This window comes from Pyrus communis, chromosome 6 (assembly GCF_963583255.1).
Source record: "Pyrus communis chromosome 6, drPyrComm1.1, whole genome shotgun sequence".
Lineage (NCBI taxonomy): Eukaryota > Viridiplantae > Streptophyta > Magnoliopsida > Rosales > Rosaceae > Pyrus > Pyrus communis.
In genome coordinates, this window is record NC_084808.1 from 242,960 (window position 1) to 262,144 (window position 19,185).

At 37.4% G+C, this 19,185-nt stretch overlaps 2 protein-coding genes across 2 annotated transcripts; both read left to right on the forward strand.

Moving 5' to 3' along the window:
• The first annotated feature begins 1,439 nt into the window (after window positions 1–1,439).
• Window positions 1,440–4,820, forward strand: LOC137737265 (uncharacterized). The gene is made up of 5 exons (XM_068476696.1): window positions 1,440–1,983; window positions 2,404–2,689; window positions 3,260–3,313; window positions 3,689–4,299; window positions 4,651–4,820. Exons 1-5 carry the CDS (start codon window positions 1,440–1,442, stop codon window positions 4,818–4,820), a joined length of 1,665 nt encoding a protein of 554 aa, XP_068332797.1.
• Window positions 4,821–8,938: 4,118 nt separating this feature from the next.
• On the forward strand, window positions 8,939–9,886 carry LOC137737268 (uncharacterized). Its single transcript, XM_068476698.1, has 2 exons — window positions 8,939–9,773; window positions 9,870–9,886. Exons 1-2 carry the CDS (start codon window positions 8,939–8,941, stop codon window positions 9,884–9,886), a joined length of 852 nt encoding a protein of 283 aa, XP_068332799.1.
• The last annotated feature ends 9,299 nt before the right edge of the window (window positions 9,887–19,185 follow it).

Here is a 19,185-nt window from a genome sequence, read left to right on the forward strand (position 1 = left end):
TTAGTGGACAAAACACCTATGGCCGCCAAGACTCTCATTGCCAACCGAGCTTTGAATGCTCAACAATACGAAGGAGTTGGCCAAAGAGACATGACACGGCAGCAACAAGTCAACGAGGTAAGTGCTATTTCCGAACTTCAAAATCAAATGGCTAATCTTACTTCTCTTCTTTCGCAGGTGGTTGAAATCCCAAAGGTACAAAACGTGGCTGTTTGTGGCGTGTGCTCCATGAATGGACATCTCACGGACAAGTGCCCTCAATTGATTGAGAACGGAGGGTGGGAATCCCTCAATGCCATGGGTTATGGGAACCAAAACCAACCAAGGAGTGATCCTTTCTCTAACACATACAATCCCGGTTGGAGAGATCATCCAAATTTCAAATGGAGGGAGCCACAACAACCCCAACAACAAAGCACATTTAGGCAGCAACCTCCGGGGTTCTACCAAAGGCCATATGCACCCACACCACCCCAATCACAACCTACACAACCCAAATCAGGTTCGTCCATAGATAATGATCAAATATTTCAATTACTAACTTCTATGGCGCAGGGAATGCAAAATAGGGACAAAAAGGTTGATGAATTAGAAAAGCAAGTAGGGCAGATTGCGGAGTTCATGGGCCAATTTAGAGAGCAAGGTAAGTTGCCTAGTTCAACCGTTGTCAACCCGAAAGGAGGATTCGAATCTGCGAAAGCAATCATGTTGCGAAGTGGAAAACAAGTTGGAACGACTTCACAACCCTCTAATTCAGCCCCAATGGAGGACGGAAAGTTGCAATTTGAAGAGGGGGAGCATGAGCAAGCCACGGCAAGGGTGGGAGACACCATGCCGCAGCCACCCAAAGTACACCACTCGGCTTCTAAGGGTAAGGATGTTCCAAATTCGGTTATTTCTAATGTTATTCCTCCAAATGTACCATTTCCTCGTAGATTCATGTAAACAAAGAAGGCGGAGGCTGAACAGGACATTTTAGAGACGTTTAGAAAAGTACAAGTTAATATACCACTTTTGGATGCAATTAAGCAAGTTCCGAGGTATGCTAAGTTTTTAAAAGAACTTTGTACTACTAGGAAGAGAATTTCAAACAAAGAGGTTGTAAAGGTAAGTGAGAATGTCTCAGCTATCTTGCAACGTAAATTGCCCCCTAAATGCAAAGATCCGGGTAGTTTTACAATTCCTTGTGTTATTGGCAATAATCGATTTGAACATGCTATGCTAGACTTAGGTGCATCTATTAATGTTATGCCTTACTCCATTTATGCATCTATGAACCTAGGTGAGTTAAAAAATGATGGTGTGATTATTCAATTGGCCGATACATCTAATGCCTATCCAAAGGGTGTTTTGGAAGATGTTTTAGTGCAAGTTAATCATCTAATCTTTCCGGCGGATTTCTACGTGTTGGAAATGGAAGAATCAAACCATGCCCCGTCATGCCAATTCTTCTTGGCCGCCCATTTATGAAAACAGCCCGCACGAAGATTGATGTGTTTAATGGGACTTTGACAATGGAATTTGATGGGGAAGTTATTAATTTCAATCTTTCTGAATCTATTAAGTACCCTCTTGATGATCATTCATGTTTTGCTATTGATGTAATTGATTCGTTGGCGCAGGACCATTTTGAACAATTGAACGAAGATGCACTTAAATTGGTCATTAAAAGAGGAATGGAACTCAAAGACAAGGAAGTAGGGCAATTGCATACCCACGGCATGCATGGTGAGCACCATGCCGTGCCCCCTAGTGTTGACATGGTTGAGATAGTGGCTGCCCTTGAGTCATTGCCACTACAATCTGGTAAGTCTTCGGACCTAATTTCAATTCCAATTTCGACTAATAAGCCCATTCCTTCAGTTGTGCAGCCACCTTCCCTTGAACTTAAACCATTGCCAAGCCATTTGAAGTATGTTTTCTTGGGAGACCAAGAGACCTTGCCCGTCATCATATCCTCCTCACTCACGGCACAAGAAGAAGGTAAGTTAGTGAGGGTGTTAAAGGAGTACAAAACTGCGATTGGTTGGACGTTGGCCGACATCAAGGGAATAAGCCCGACCACGTGCATGCATCGTATACTTTTGGAGGAGGGGTCCAAAGCATCTCGAGAGGCTCAATGCCGACTCAACCCTCTAATGATGGAAGTTGTGAAGAAGGAGATAATCAAGCTCTTGGATTGTGGAGTGATCTATCCAATTTCAGACAGTCGGTGGGTGTCTCCGGTGTAATGTGTTCCAAAGAAATCCGGAGTAACTGTGGTGACAAATGCCGAAAATGAGCTTGTTTCTATGCGAATCCAAACAGGTTGGAGGGTTTGTATTGACTATAGGAAGCTTAATGCCACGACAAGGAAAGATCATTTTCCCTTGCCATTCATTGATCAAATGCTTGAAAGGTTAGCGGGTTATGCGTTTTATTGTTTTCTTGATGGGTATTCAGGTTATAATCAAATTGTGATAGCTCCAGAAGATCAAGAAAAAACCACTTTCACATGCCCTTTTGGTACATTTGCTTATCGTCGTATGCCATTTGGTTTATGTAATGCACCTGCCACATTTCAAAGATGCATGATGAGCATATTTTCAGATTATGTTGAGAAAATTATTGAAGTTTTTATGGATGATTTTAGCGTTTTTGGTGATTCATTTGATGGTTGTTTGAATAATCTTAGTTTGATTTTAAAACGATGCATTGAAACTAACCTTGTGTTAAATTGGGAGAAATGTCATTTCATGGTTAAACAAGGCATAGTTTTAGGTCATATTATTTCTGAAAAAGGTATTGAGGTAGATAAGTCAAAAATAGATCTTGTGCGTCACTTACCCTCTCCTACTTCGGTTAGAGAGGTTCGTTCGTTCCTTGGACATGCAGGTTTTTATAGGAGGTTCATCAAGGATTTCTCAAAGATCTCCCAACCTTTATGCCGCCTCCTACAAAAAGATGCACCTTTCGACTTCACCAAGGAATGCACGGCAGCTTTCCAACTCCTCAAGGACATGCTAACCACGGCACCCATCATTGTGCCACCAGATTGGAGTCTTCCGTTCGAGCTAATGTGTGATGCATCTGACTATGCGTTAGGGGCTGTTTTAGGCCAAAGGAAGGACAAGAAGCCGCATGTTATCTACTTCGCATCTCGGACATTGAATGACGCTCAATTGAACTATTCAACTACTGAAAAAGAACTTCTTGCCATTGTCTTTGCTTTAGATAAATTTTGATCATATTTACTTGGTACTAAGGTCATTATTTTCACTGATCATGCAGCTTTAAAGTACTTGTTCACGAAGAAGGAAGCTAAACCACGGCTAATTCGATGGATGCTACTTCTTCAAGAGTTTGACATCGAGATCAGGGACAAAAAGGGAAGTGAAAATGTGGTGGCTGACCACCTAAGCCGCATGATACATGAGGAGGAGCCGTACCCTATTGTAGAAACTTTCCCCGACGAGCAATTGCTATCCATTAAGGTAAGTGAGCCTTGGTATGCGGATTTGGTAAATTATTTGGTTACTAAACAAGTTCCTAACACTTTAAATAGAAACCAACGTGATAAATTGAAAAAAGATGCTAGGTTTTATGTTTGGGATGATCCATACTTGTGGAAATATTGCTCGGATCAGATTATACGTAAGTGTGTGCATGACATGGAATTCAATTCTATTTTAACATTTTATCACACTTATGCATGTGGGGGACACTTTGGGACACAACGCACATCCCTTAAGGTTTTAGAATGTGGATTCTATTGGCCAACTTTATTTAAGGATGCTAGAAACTTTTGTATGTCTTGTGATCGTTGCCAAAGAATGGGTAACATTAGTGCAAAGGATCAAATGCCGCAAAATGTCATACTTCCTGTTGAAATTTTTGATGTTTGGGGCATTGATTTTATGGGTCCTTTTCCTTCCTCACATGGTTTCCTTTATATCTTACTTGTTGTGGATTATGTGTCGAAATGGGTGGAAGCAAAAGCCACCCGAACTAATGATTCTCGAGTGGTTGCAGATTTCATTAGAACTAACCTATTTGCAAGGTTTGGAATGCCACGTGTGATCATAAGTGATGGAGGGTCTCACTTTTGCAATCGAACCATTGAGGCTTTGCTCAAGAAGTACAATGTCACGTATAAGGTTTCCACACCTTATCATCCTCAGACCAATGGGCAAGCCGAGGTTTCAAATAGGGAGATTAAGCAAATTCTAGAAAAAACCGTGGGCCCTACAAGGAAGGATTGGAGTGTACGGTTGGAGGATGCGTTGTGGGCATATCGCACGGCATATAAGACCCCCTTGGGCATGTCCCCATTTCGGCTCATTTATGGCAAACCATGCCATCTTCCCGTGGAATTGGAGCACAAGGCGCATTGGGCCATCAAGACATTCAACATGGACATTGATGCCGCTGGAATTCATAGGAAGCTCCAATTGAATGAATTAGAAGAGATTAGGAACGAGGCGTATGAAAATGCTCGACTTTACAAGGAGAAGACCAAGGCTTTCCATGATAAGATGATTCGAGGCAAATCATTCTCCATTGGGCAGAAAGTGCTACTCTTTAATTCCCGCCTTCGCTTGTTTCCTGGTAAGTTGCGTTCTAAGTGGGTTGGCCCTTTTGTTATTACTAATGTCTTTCCTTATGGTGCAGTCCAAGTTCAAAGCTTGAAAACAGGACAAGAGTTCAAGGTGAATGGCCATCGATTAAAGCCCTACTACGAGAACTTCGAGGAGCATGTGGTGGATCATGTGTTGGAAATATGCCCTGAAAGTCAATCTTTGGAAGAAACCTTTCAGGACAATAAATTGATGTATATATGACTCTTATACATCGGAAGGCAAAGATACTAATTAGGACTATCTCAATGAACAAAATATGTCCTAAATAGTGAATCCATGGACAATGGATCGATGGAAGAAGTAACCTAATGATGTTAGATTACAGAGACCTTCTTCTCATAACCATCATGTCCAAAAAGGTTCTTGGTCATAAGGATTGTCGGAGGGATACTGACAATCCATAGACCGGTACATACTATGTCTGCTTCAATTCGAAGGATGGAAAGTCTCATCCCATTCGTGTAGCGACACTAAGACAAGCATGTAGGTGCTCATTAAGGGAATGAGTTCACTGAACACAATCAAACGAGAGTACTTGCATGGAGGTCTACTCACATGTCAAGCAAGTAACTCTAATGGTTGGAATAATGTAAGTAATCCTTTGACCTGAGGCATCGTCGTTGTCTTGTGGTTAAGTACTTAATCTTTGATTATGTTGAAGTCATTCCATACGCGAGTGTCCAAGGCATCGTTGGGGTTAAGCCACTTAGCCATGAAGGCAAGTGAATGTGCAACAAGGAATCTCTAATCCTCGATAAGAAAGGATGAATACTCTAAGATATGATTCGGGAATCTTCGGCCGAAGTATCGAGCGTAATAAAGGAAAACGTTCCTATACGTCTCAATTGAATCGTATAAGAAGGAATAATCACATTAGGGGTTTGACATTATAAATCCATACCCTAGTGATGTGATTGAGAGTATTGTTTTAGAGAAGGATCGAATTACATTGTAATTCCAACTGAATAGGTTCTCCGAATAAACTTCTACATTAGCTTGGGTAGCCATGATATATGTTTAGATGTCACTCATGGCTTGTGAGTTCTTCTAGATGATTAAATGTAGTCATCAAAGAAGAAGGTGAATTAAAAGTAAGTTTTAATTCACTAAGTGTATGGATTAAATATAATCAATTGGATTGGTGCCAATCACTTCACTGCCTTGCTAATTAGAACCTAAAAGATTGTTCACCAATACACTCTTGTAGTGAGTAACTAATGCATGATGGAAATAAATTAATTGGATTAATTAAGTGTTTTGATTAATTTAGAAAGTCTAAAGAAATCATAAAAGCGATAAAGATCGTTTTGGGCTTATAGAAACGTTCGGGTTTAATTAGGCCCATTGGGCCAAAACCCATTGGGCTTTTATTCAAGCATTGGATGACTTGAAATAATTAAAAGCCCAAAGCCCAAACCAAACACATATGGCCGGCCAAAGAGAGGGAGAGAGAAGGTCAATTGTTGACTTGTTTCTTTGTGTAATAAAAGGAACATTATAGTGAAAGATTCATTAGGGTTTTGATGTGTTCTAAAACAACAAAAGAGAAAAAAGAAAGCTCTCTCTCTTGAACACAAAGGGCCGGCCACCAAGGGGGTGATTTAACTAATCATCTATACACCCTTTTGGTTATTCCTTCATCTTTCTCATTACAAAGTGGGTGAGGATCTTTAGAGGTTTTCATATCTTTGGAAACTTGAAGAGAACCTAGGAGCACTTACTATACAAAGTGGAGGAAGCAAGGAGGGAGGCTAGGCTCAAGGAGTTTGAGGAGCAAAGATCTTGGAGGTGGTCCATCCTTGGTCTAAGATCTAGATCAAGAGGTATAAAACTAAACCTCTAGTTTGTTCTTCTTATAAATTTTGTTTTGATGCATCTTATATAAACCTATGCATCTTGAAGGGGATTTGCATGACTATAGCTTTGATAAAATGTATGACACGCTTCCGTTGCTTTCGTATATAAATTTTGAATTGTATATGCATGCTAGTCACTAGAAATCCCACATGAATCTCATAGATTTCCCTTCAATTGGTATCAGAGCCAAAGGTTTATATTTGATGTGTCCTTTTGGATTTTATGCATATGGGTATTAATTTTATGTTTGACATATTAGTTCTTCATTCAAAGTATGTTTATCTTTTGTTTTTCAAATGTTGAAAAATTGTGAATCAATAGTTGAAAAGATATGTATGCAAAAGGTGTTTTGGATGCATGAATGAAGAGTGAGTTTAGAACAATTTTTTGGGGTTTTGAATCATAGGGAGGGCACGGCAAAAAGGGGATTTTTTGGCTATGTGTTTGTGTTTTGTTTTGAACCTCACACACACACTTTGAAGCTAGAAAAATGTGTTCTTGAAGTTCTTGATTATGTTCTTGGTGTTCATGGTTTTGTTTTTTGAAAATAGTTTTATTTAAGTTCATAAATTGTTTTATGGATTTGGATGATATTCTTATCATCAATATTTATTACAAAAGTTTTTTTTTTTTATCCTAGACTTCTTTAGGATATTTTAAAACTTTTTCCCTAATTTTCTTAAAGCAAAATCAAGTGCAAGCATAATTTGAATTCTTTTTCTTCTTTATGTTGAAATAATGCAAGGTGGGTGAGACCTACCCATTTCCCCCTTCATTTGGCCGGCCAACTCAAGTGGTTTTCCCACTTGAGGGTCCTTTTGTAATCATGAAAAGTTTGGTATTACTTTTAGTATTTATGGTTTGACCCCTAACTTTTTCATATTTGCATTTAGACCCCTACTATTTAAAAATTGAAATGTTTGATTTTAATTTTGTTTAATGTTTAAACTCATCATTGAATTATGCTCATATGCACTAAATCTAATTGTTTATATGTTGCATTCCATTTGATTATTTAATATGATTAAGTAGTTAGAAAATGGGTGACTATGGACTTATGCCTTAAACGATAATTGAGCTATGAGATAAGGCGCTAAAATCAAATTGTTTGAACCTTGGGAATGTGTTTTAATTACTGTTTCAATTGGACCTTGTCACGTTTCGACATTAATCTATCTCTCCCTCTTAGTATGTGTAATTTGTAGGAATTTGTACAAATCGGTTTGTAATTCTTATTACTTCTTAATCTCTTTTAGTTAGTTGATTCCCTCTAGTACTAGACTAGAGTTTCTTTAACTATTGGTAAGGAGACATATTTAAAAGAGGGTTTTGACATGAGATAAAAAGATTAAATGGGTCCAACGCCCTAATTAGCAATGAATCATTGTCTTTCATTTCTAATGGCTCAATCAAAAATGTTTTAATTGAATTGAAAAGCACGTAATTAAAATGACACAACCTCCCCGAGATCTTATTCAACAATGTTGGCTCGTTGTTGCAATAACCCAATAAGTTCATGGTCATCCAAGAGCCTAAGATAACTATAAAGTCCAATTTCAAAGGATTGCAAAAACCGTAGTAGTAGTAGTTACTTCCAATATTTAAAAAAAAATTGTTTTTGATATTGATTTGTTTTTCTCAAAACAAATAGTGGGAGTATCATACGCTACTAAACTATAATGATTTCAATTAGTAGTTATATATATCTCCAATATTTTGAAAAATGTTTTGATATTGATTTGTTTTATGAAAACGAATAGTGGGGATATCATATGCTACTAATTTCATTAACTTTGGACTAGTAGTTGTAATAGGACAATTTATTTGAATATGTTTAAATAAATAAAATTGATGAGACCTTAAAATCCCTCAACCAACAAAGAATATTAAGTTGATAAACGAGAGATGTTTTGAACATTTCTTCGTAGGCCTTCCACCGTGGTGGGCTCCAATCGTTTGTGACTCATGCACCGGCTTCACCCTATAATGGGGAAGTACAAAGTATGGGCTTACATCCAGGAGGAGTCCATAAACATATGATGAGGTGAGTGTAGACAACGAGTATGACCAACATGATATAATTCTGAGGTTGTGCTTGAACCTCTACATAAACTAAGCATGGTGGGAATAACTTAACTAAGTGCAATGGTGCCAACATGATATAATTCTGAGGCATTCATTCTCTAGAGGCCAAACTAGATGGGTAATTACAAGAGTTGTAAATGAATAAAGTGTTATTCTCTCATCATTATTTTTGCTAACCAACATGATATAATTCTGAGGTGGGCTTGGTAATGGTGAGTCTCCCATACCCCGCTAAGAGTTCAACGTAACTCTCGGATTCTATTGAGGGATATGGAATTTGCCAAAAATGGTGGGTGGTGTCATTCGGTTTAAAGACCAGAATCGTGTGACTTAATCAACAATCAAACTAATTTATTTTATTGTTTATGTATTTAGATATGGTTGGAAGCACGTTCGCGAAAATACTCGACAAACATTGCCTAGAGGGGCATAATTTCCCAACCTGGTATCGTAATGTCAAGATTCTCCTAACATTGGAGAAGATCATTTACGTACTTGACAAGCCTCTTCCTGACATACCTCTTGGCCCTGAGGCCACAGAGGATGAACGTGCTAAGTATGACAAGCACGTTGAGGATGATACACAAGCCAAGTGCTATCTGTTGGCTTCCATGAATGAGGAGCTACAGAGACAGCACGAGGGCATGGACAGTGCATTTTCCATAATACTCCATCTTACGGAGTTATATGGTGAAGGGACGCGCAACCGTCGCTTTAACACTGTTTGTGAACTTGTGAAGACCAAGATGGTCAAAGGGGCTCCAGTGCATCAACATGTACTGAAGATGATAGGATTCATAGAACAACTGGAGAACCTAGGTACTCCACTTGACGGGGAATTGGCCCAGGACTTTATATTGGCTTCTCTTCCTGATTCATTTTCGCAGTTCGTAATGAACTACAACATGAATAAGATGGATCATACTCTCTCTGAGTTACTAAACATGTTAGTAACTGCTGAGAAAACTATGATGAAAGAGAACGTTGTAGGGACTTCTGCAGTAGCCTACAACAAGCCATCCTCTTCCAAGTCTAAGCCGCAACGCAAAGGCAAAGGGAAGGAGAAGAAGTCACCCACTCTTAAGCCGAAAGGGGGAGTGAAGAAAAAGAAGGCAATGGAGCCCAAGGGGGCTTGCCACCATTGTGGAAAGGAGGGACATTGGAAGAGGAATTGCAGGTTATACCTTGCAACTCTTAAGGACAAGCCACAAGGTATGGTTTATGTTCTTATCTTCAATTCTAATTGTTAGATCTTCTAAATATTTATATTTGATATAAAGTGCTAATCACTTATATAATTGTATATAGGTGGAGGAGCTAAGTAGAAGAGGAACAAGCAAATAAAAGAGTGGAGAAGGGTTCGGTCACCATGTTTTTGCTTACTACTTGGGAAGTTTGTTTAGGCATTTAAAGATTGTCTTTAAACTTTCTTATTGTGTTAAGAACTTATTATGTGGCTTCATATGATGGAAGACCACTATTAATGCCTAAATGTTTGAAGGTACTTAAATAAGTCTCTAAATGTTTAGAGATAATTCCTTTTAAGTTAAACATTGTGAATGTTTGTGTTATCATATTAATGTAATGTGACGAATGCCTTCTAAAATATTTCCTTAAAGTAATGTTATGAATTGAAGATTGTCTTGTTGTATCCTAGATGAGATACATGATAATAATGATATTAGAAATAAGAAAAACGTTTCTTATATGGTTATCACTTAAACCACAATAATCAAGATCACTCTTGATTCAATTAGTAGTTTTGAACAATTAATTGGACATTCTTAAAATTGTTTTAAAATGTCAAGTGTGTTTAAACCAAAAATTTAAGTGTCTAAATCAATAAAATGTTTAAAGGTTTTAGTCACTTAATAACAAGACATCAACTTAGTGAAGAGTGAAACAAATGAGCTTGAAAGGTTTTAAAGCTACTACACAATGTCCTCAACCCGTATACTCCACGTTTATACAATTTTTGAATGTATGAAATGATTTCTCATTAAAGTCATGAGAAATAGTGGGAGGTGAGAAATTGGATATAAACTTGAATATGATTGGTTTATAGTTGTCTAAATAATAATAGTACTTGACTATTATTGAGAGTTTATAATTTTAATTGTTAAAAGACTCAAGCTCTACAAAACATTAATATTCTATGTTGTGTAACATTCTAAAGAATAGTCTTTGAATGTAGGTTTCGTCAACCTAGCATAAAATGGTTATATGTTGGGAGTTGTCCATCATTCTCTTTTATGAGAACAAGCTAAATTACAAAGCATATGGACAAGTTGATGAAACAAAAGGGAATAGTTTCAAAATGAGTCACAACATATAGTTTAACAACAAGACAATCCGAATTCGTCACCTTATGTAACTATAACGCTCCATGTAGTTTTTTGATAAAGAATTATATCAACCACCTAGAAGGAATGGTTGAGTTTCTATATCCTTAGTAGAAGCCTTGCTTTCTCTAAAGACTTGGATAATTCTTATATGACTACATTAAAGTCTTAGTATGACTAAAACTTGAAGAATGGTGTATGACACCATTTAAATGATTCATTTAAATAACTTGTGTTAGCTAGTATTGTTGATAGTCTCAAAATTGTTGAGACGTCATTAATAAGCTAATGGATCTCAATGATTGTCAATAGATCCAAAACAAGTTAGTGGGAGCAATATGCATTCAAATCAAGAAAAATTTAAGTGTTAAGTTTTGAATGAATGCTAAGTTACAACAAGCCCAATGGGAGTGATGTCATAATTTGAGCAACAAGATATGAATGAAGTCTATTTGATAGACTTGATCAAACCTAGATGTTACTCGAAAAATGACAAGACATGACACGGTTAATTTTAAGTATAGACTTGAATTGGACTTATTGATATAACAAAGGCTATCTCAAGGAAGTTATATGGGGAAATTAAATCTCAAATGTTGAAGATTTAATATATGATAGAAAATCACTTTCATAACCCCTATAATGAATGTGTCATAAAATCACAAAAAGGGACACATGTATGGACTTGTGAGTAGATATCCAAAAGTGAAAAACCATGGGTTATCACTTTAAGATATTACTATATCCCAGGATCAGAACCAAAGCAACTGATAGAGTATTATTGCCTTTAAGAAAGGAACATCAGAGTGGGACTTTGGAAGCGTGCATTCACTTAGGTTACGAACCAAAGTGAAAATAACCCATTTTAAATGGAACTTCATAATGGATGAAGAACTAATCATATGAATGTATTGTTAGTATCGTACTACAATGGTCTCAAGGTTGGAGCAAAGTTTGTATAAAGTATACAAACAAAATATATGTCGATATATTGTTTTAGAAACTGCTTCAAAAGGTGTTTTGAAAGGAAGGGGTTCTTTTAGAACCAATGATTGAATCCAAACCATAAGGTCGTTAGTAGGATACTACGACATAATGGGGCGATAGCTCAAGCCATGGAATCAAGGTCTCATCAAAGTATTCGAACACAAGAAAGAGACATCATCAAAATGTTTTAGAAACATTTGATAAGTAAATCCCTTTTAAATTAAAAGGTGATTAATACATAACCAAGTTCACCTACGAGCATAAGCTCACTCAACTAGCATGTATAAGATACACTAGTGATTGACTTTAGTGCAAGTGGGAGATTGTTGGAAATATGCCCTGAAAGTCAATCTTTGGAAGAAACCTTTCAGGACAATAAATTGATGTATATATGACTCTTATACATCGGAAGGCAAAGATACTAATTAGGACTATCTCAATGAACAAAATATGTCCTAAATAGTGAATCCATGGACAATGGATCGATGGAAGAAGTAACCTAATGATGTTAGATTACAGAGACCTTCTTCTCATAACCATCATGTCCAAAAAGGTTCTTGGTCATAAGGATTGTCGGAGGGATACTGACAATCCATAGACCGGTACATACTATGTCTGCTTCAATTCGAAGGATGGAAAGTCTCATCCCATTCGTGTAGCGACACTAAGACAAGCATGTAGGTGCTCATTAAGGGAATGAGTTCACTGAACACAATCAAACGAGAGTACTTGCATGGAGGTCTACTCACATGTCAAGCAAGTAACTCTAATGGTTGGAATAATGTAAGTAATCCTTTGACCTGAGGCATCGTCGTTGTCTTGTGGTTAAGTACTTAATCTTTGATTATGTTGAAGTCATTCCATACGCGAGTGTCCAAGGCATCGTTGGGGTTAAGCCACTTAGCCATGAAGGCAAGTGAATGTGCAACAAGGAATCTCTAATCCTCGATAAGAAAGGATGAATACTCTAAGATATGATTCGGGAATCTTCGGCCGAAGTATCGAGCGTAATAAAGGAAAACGTTCCTATACGTCTCAATTGAATCGTATAAGAAGGAATAATCACATTAGGGGTTTGACATTATAAATCCATACCCTAGTGATGTGATTGAGAGTATTGTTTTAGAGAAGGATCGAATTACATTGTAATTCCAACTGAATAGGTTCTCCGAATAAACTTCTACATTAGCTTGGGTAGCCATGATATATGTTTAGATGTCACTCATGGCTTGTGAGTTCTTCTAGATGATTAAATGTAGTCATCAAAGAAGAAGGTGAATTAAAAGTAAGTTTTAATTCACTAAGTGTATGGATTAAATATAATCAATTGGATTGGTGCCAATCACTTCACTGCCTTGCTAATTAGAACCTAAAAGATTGTTCACCAATACACTCTTGTAGTGAGTAACTAATGCATGATGGAAATAAATTAATTGGATTAATTAAGTGTTTTGATTAATTTAGAAAGTCTAAAGAAATCATAAAAGCGATAAAGATCGTTTTGGGCTTATAGAAACGTTCGGGTTTAATTAGGCCCATTGGGCCAAAACCCATTGGGCTTTTATTCAAGCATTGGATGACTTGAAATAATTAAAAGCCCAAAGCCCAAACCAAACACATATGGCCGGCCAAAGAGAGGGAGAGAGAAGGTCAATTGTTGACTTGTTTCTTTGTGTAATAAAAGGAACATTATAGTGAAAGATTCATTAGGGTTTTGATGTGTTCTAAAACAACAAAAGAGAAAAAGGAAAGCTCTCTCTCTTGAACACAAAGGGCCGGCCACCAAGGGGGTGATTTAACTAATCATCTATACACCCTTTTGGTTATTCCTTCATCTTTCTCATTACAAAGTGGGTGAGGATCTTTAGAGGTTTTCATATCTTTGGAAACTTGAAGAGAACCTAGGAGCACTTACTATACAAAGTGGAGGAAGCAAGGAGGGAGGCTAGGCTCAAGGAGTTTGAGGAGCAAAGATCTTGGAGGTGGTCCATCCTTGGTCTAAGATCTAGATCAAGAGGTATAAAACTAAACCTCTAGTTTGTTCTTCTTATAAATTTTGTTTTGATGCATCTTATATAAACCTATGCATCTTGAAGGGGATTTGCATGACTATAGCTTTGATAAAATGTATGACACGCTTCCGTTGCTTTCGTATATAAATTTTGAATTGTATATGCATGCTAGTCACTAGAAATCCCACATGAATCTCATAGATTTCCCTTCATCATGTACCCCTCCATGCCGTGGGTACTACTAGTGAAGCTTAGCATGGCGTATTCGTCCGGCTGGAAGACGTTAAAGCAAGTGCTTCTTGGGAGGCAACCCATGTGTTCGACAAGGAGAAGATGGAACTTCCACTCCAAACCCAGATTTGCGTTTCTAAACCCTTCTCCTTGCTATTTATTTTTTCATGCGTAGTTGCTTGTTATTTGTTTGCTTTTATGTGAGTTTTTGTGTGAAACATTGAGGACAATGTTTGATTTAAGTGTGGAGGGGTAAACATGTGCTTTTATGCAAAAATTCATGGGATTCTATCACCTATCACTTCCAATGTTGTTCTCACTGTTTTTAAGTGTTTTTAGTGCGTTTTAAGCTGTTTTGGTGTGTGTTGAAGTAAAAATCCGAAAATTTGAAAAAAAATCGAAAAAAGTGTTTTGAAAAAGCCAAAAAGAGTTGTTTTTGTGTGTTTGTGTGTCTTAGGGTACCTTCCAACACAATGATGAGGATTTGGTTTTTAATGCATGACTGTTAAAGAAAGTTACAAACAATGATGGACGTGTGAATTGCTCTTTGGTTTACGCTTGGTTGTAGTTATAGTTTACGAATTCACATGTAATCACAAAAGATAAAATCAGTTTTTGTAACATGCTTGAAGGAAGGAACTCAAACAAACGCTACATCCCTGAGAGACTTGAGCCTAAACGGTTATTTGGAGAGTTATTAATCTGTGCATTCTTGTTCTCTAAAGTCGTTGCATGATCTCATTATTCTTTGCTTGGTTGCTACTTAGAATGCGCTTCATCACTATAGTTCCAAATACTAGAACTCATACTCGTTTCATTCAAAGCATGAAATTGATTAGCATAACAAATAACAAGATGAAGTTGTGTAGTAGTCACCACCATAGCCAAATAGCCGAATCCACCCTTGTGTTCTTAAAGTATAGTGGAGCATAACTTAGAAGGAATTCCTATTGAGTGACATTTGTGCAGAAAACAAGTGTGGGGGAAGGGATTTGGTGAGTGTGGGTGTGCCAAAGTCTTAAAAGGGGCACAAGAAAAAGAAAGAAAAAAAAAACGAAAAGAAAAAAAAAATTTTGTGAAAAAGAAGAAAAAGAAGAAGAAAAGGAAGAAAAGGAATGAAAATAAGTGAGAATGAACTCACAAGTGAGATTGTTGAAGAAAGGGTCCAAAAAGTTGAATATGGCCCTAATTTTTGTGTGACTTCCCCCTTGGGTGATCAAAGTTGACTTGCGCGTTCTAAAGGGAATTCTAAGTGCCTAATTCAATACCTTGCTCACTATTGCTTTAAGAATGTTTGTTATCCTTTACCTTTCGTTGTTAGCCAATACCCTAGCCTCGTTACAACCCCTTGACTTCTATCTTGATTGCTATGTGTTTCAATATGTGGAGTTTAAAGTGGGTTTGACCATATGGTATCCCTGGTTCTCGCATCTAAGTGGTAGCATTCCATTCATGAGATCATATATATACATGTTAATAATTCCAGAAAGTGCTTTCCTTGTTATAACATATGTGAGTGTTCGTCTACATGTTTACATCAATCTTCTCACATATACCTAGCGTAGGGAGTGTAGTTAGAAAATCTGTGTGAAAATTGAGAGTACACCTAGTAAGGAATTGAGGGAATTCTCTAAGGCATGTTACTACATTCAAAATGTTGTTTTAATTGATTAAATGCGAGCTAGTGAATGGTGACTATGATTAAGTATGCTTGAGGGTAAGCATTGCTTAAATCTATGTGAGTGGTGATCTTTGACATGTTATGTTTCATTGGAAATCCCTGAGGCGAACGTTGGAAGGTTTAGATTTATGTTTTGTTTCTTTTGTTTATTTGTTTTGCTCGAGGACTAGCAAAAGATAAGTGTGGGGGAATTTGATAGGAGCATATTTAGGCGACTTAACTAGCTTATTCTTGTCCATTTGTGCTATTATTTCTTAGTTAATGTCGTATTACAACTCAATTTCATGTGTTTGTAGGTCCTATGGGTTAAAGTATCAAGAAAGTGCATTTTGGTGCATTTTGGAGCTATTTTGGACACTAGGTGGTGAGCTTGAATGTGGGCTAACATGGATGGACGAATTTGGACTTCAAGAAGTTGGAAATGTGATAAGAAGAGGAAGGAACTAAGCTAAGGACAAAGTGGATAAGGAAAGTGCAAGAAAAGAGGAAACATTATCCAAAACATTATCCAACCTTATCCAACATTATCCAATTATCCAAAACATTATCCAAACCTTATCTCATCTTATCCTATCCAAACCTTATCATGTCTTACTCCTAATTGCATGACCTAAATGGATCATTCTAGAACCTATTTCTAGAAGCACCCTAGTCTAGAAGGCCCAAATCTGCCACAAAACCTATTCTTTCTAGAAACCCTAGAAAAGTGGCGCCCAAACCTTTCTAGAAGGCTTTACCTTGCCTTGCAAGCCAAGCTACCCTCTCCCCTAAATCAGCCGCACCTTCCTAGGCCCAATCCCTTTGGGATTCTGAATTCCAAGGCCTAATCCTTGTGGATTTGGGTATACAAATCAGTTTATAAAAATATGTGGCCCAAAACCTTCTCCTAAGTGGATTTGAATCACCATGGCCGAATTCTAGGGCCCTAATTCACCAAACCTGTTAAGTCTAACCATAATCTACTTAACCCTAGGACTATATAAACATAATTTCAGCCAAAAATTCGTAGACCCCTTATGCTAGACAGAAAACCCTTGTGCCGCACCTCCATTCTCCATTCTTGACCTCCATAGACCTCCCTCCACATCCATACACCTCTGCCGCACCCTTCCCCACCATAATCAACCATCCTCCATCCCTCCAAACTAGAAAACACCATCCAAAACCCCCAATTCCATCACCCTCACTTTGTGCCGCAACAAGGAGGAGGAAGAGGAGCCAATCTGTGCATCAAATCCATCTTGGAATTGCTGAACGTATAGGTGTAATCTTTCTTATGATTTCAATGTTTAAATTCAATACTTTTTGTTGTGCAAGAATGAGGAACTAATCCCCCCTTTGGCTAGGGGGGAATTTCGAAACCATGGTTATATTTGCATGATGATTTGATTACTTTTAGTTGTGATTTCATGAATGATGAATTCAATTTGCTTATCTGTTTTAATTAAAACTTGCTTATGTATATGAATTGAGAGTGCACGCTTAATTTGCATGCATAAATGATAGGAGCATATTTATGGGCCTTAGTTTGCTTGTTTTCTTGCATTTATGTTGCTAGTACTTAGTAATTTTAGTACTTTAAGCTATTTTCGTGTGTTTGTAGGTCCAAAGGGCTAAAGGAGCAAAAAAGATGCATTTTGGAGACTTTTGGAGCACTTTTGGGCTAAGGATGGATAGCTTATGCTTGGAGCCAAAGTGTTGGACGAAATTGAAGACCTAATTGAAGACCAAAGTGTTGGAACCTTGTTCCCTTTAGTTTTAGGACATTTAAACCTTTCCTATATCCTTAGCCGTGCATAACATTCCAACATTCCACTCCTTCATTTCAGCCACACTCCCACATATCATTACTTATCATCACCACTTATCATTTATCATAATCACATATCATACACTTATCATCACCACTTCTACATATCATTCACCACTTATCATTCACCACTTATCATATCATACACTTATCATATCATATACTTATCATTCACTTATCATATCATACACTTATCATACCATATACTTATCATTCACTTATCATATCATACACTTAATTAATTAACCCACATGCACCCTTTATTCTTTCATCATTCCAGCCACTCCACATCCCTCACCAAGAAATCATCCATTCCACATGCATTCACCAACATATCTAGCTGTCACTCAAATGCATTTCCTTCATCATTTCCAACCCACATGCACCCTAGATTCTAATCAGCCACTCCACATGCATTTCCAACTTAATCCACATGCATTTATCATCATGCACTCCCACTCTTTAATCCATTTCAAAGCACATGCACATTCACCTTGCATTTCCAGATTATTCCTTCATCATTGCACCACAAATCAGCCACATGCATTCACTCTTTAATGCACATGCATTCATCATCATTCCCCCTTGCATTTCAGCCACATTCACCCCTTTCTCCACACCAAAACCGTGCACATGCATTCACTCTTTAATCACATGCATAAATCAGCCACATGCATCTCCCATCACCATTTCAGATTTCCACCAAGTTCCTAGCTGTCATGTTCCCTCTCTTTCACCTATAAATAAGCATTCATTGCAGCCACAATTGATTCATTCTCATTCATACACATTTCAGTCACAAACACCTCAATTCTCTCTTCCATTTCAGAATGTAGACATCAAAACTCCCTTGTGTCGTGCCCTCCCTTACAATCCAAACACCATCCTTCCATTTTCACCACTTCCCAAACCATTCACACCATCAAACTATCCTTAGACCTTGTGCTACAACGAAGAGGAAGAGAAGAGTGCCTAAACGTTCATACAATTCAAGTTTGAGTTGTTGGAATGTTTAGGTGTTTCTTTGATTTCAATGTTTAATTTCAATACTCTTTGTTTTGTACGAATGAGGAATGGAAGAGAAGAGGGCCTAAACGTTCATACAATTCAAGTTTGAGTTGTTGGAATGTTTAGGTGTTTCTTTGATTCTCTTTGTTTTGTACCATGAGGAACTAAAACCCCCTAGGCTAGGGGGGAATTCGAAATATATGTTTATGCTTGCATTTTGATTTGATTACTTCTAATTGCGTTTCATAAGTTGTGGATTCAATTTGATTAACCGTTTGATTGATAACTTATTTATGTATGTTTATTGAGAGTGCACACTTAATTTTCATGCATGAATATGACGCTAGAATATAAGTGAGTTTCACCTAATAGTTACAAACTTATATTCACAAGTAGTGGAGGTTGCTTATAAACAATCGCGTTAAACGAATTCTTGGCATAAGTTTCATGCGTATTCCATAGTAACGAATGCCTCGTCAACACTTATAATTTTCATAGAGCGTAATGATCTATTATGCAATCATGTAGGGGACTTGTGGGGAATGTTTTGGGT

Excerpts from the sequence above, each read along its gene's own strand:
- LOC137737265 (XM_068476696.1), top strand. The coding sequence starts at position 1,440 with ATGCCAATTCTTCTTGGCCGCCCATTTATGAAAACAGCCCGCACGAAG. Across the intron at positions 2,690-3,259 it reads CTTAGTTTGATTTTAAAACG|TGATCATGCAGCTTTAAAGT; the intron begins ATGCATTGAAAC and ends CATTATTTTCAC. Across the intron at positions 4,300-4,650 it reads GGCATATAAGACCCCCTTGG|TCCAAGTTCAAAGCTTGAAA; the intron begins GCATGTCCCCAT and ends CTTATGGTGCAG.
- LOC137737268 (XM_068476698.1), top strand. The coding sequence starts at position 8,939 with ATGGTTGGAAGCACGTTCGCGAAAATACTCGACAAACATTGCCTAGAG.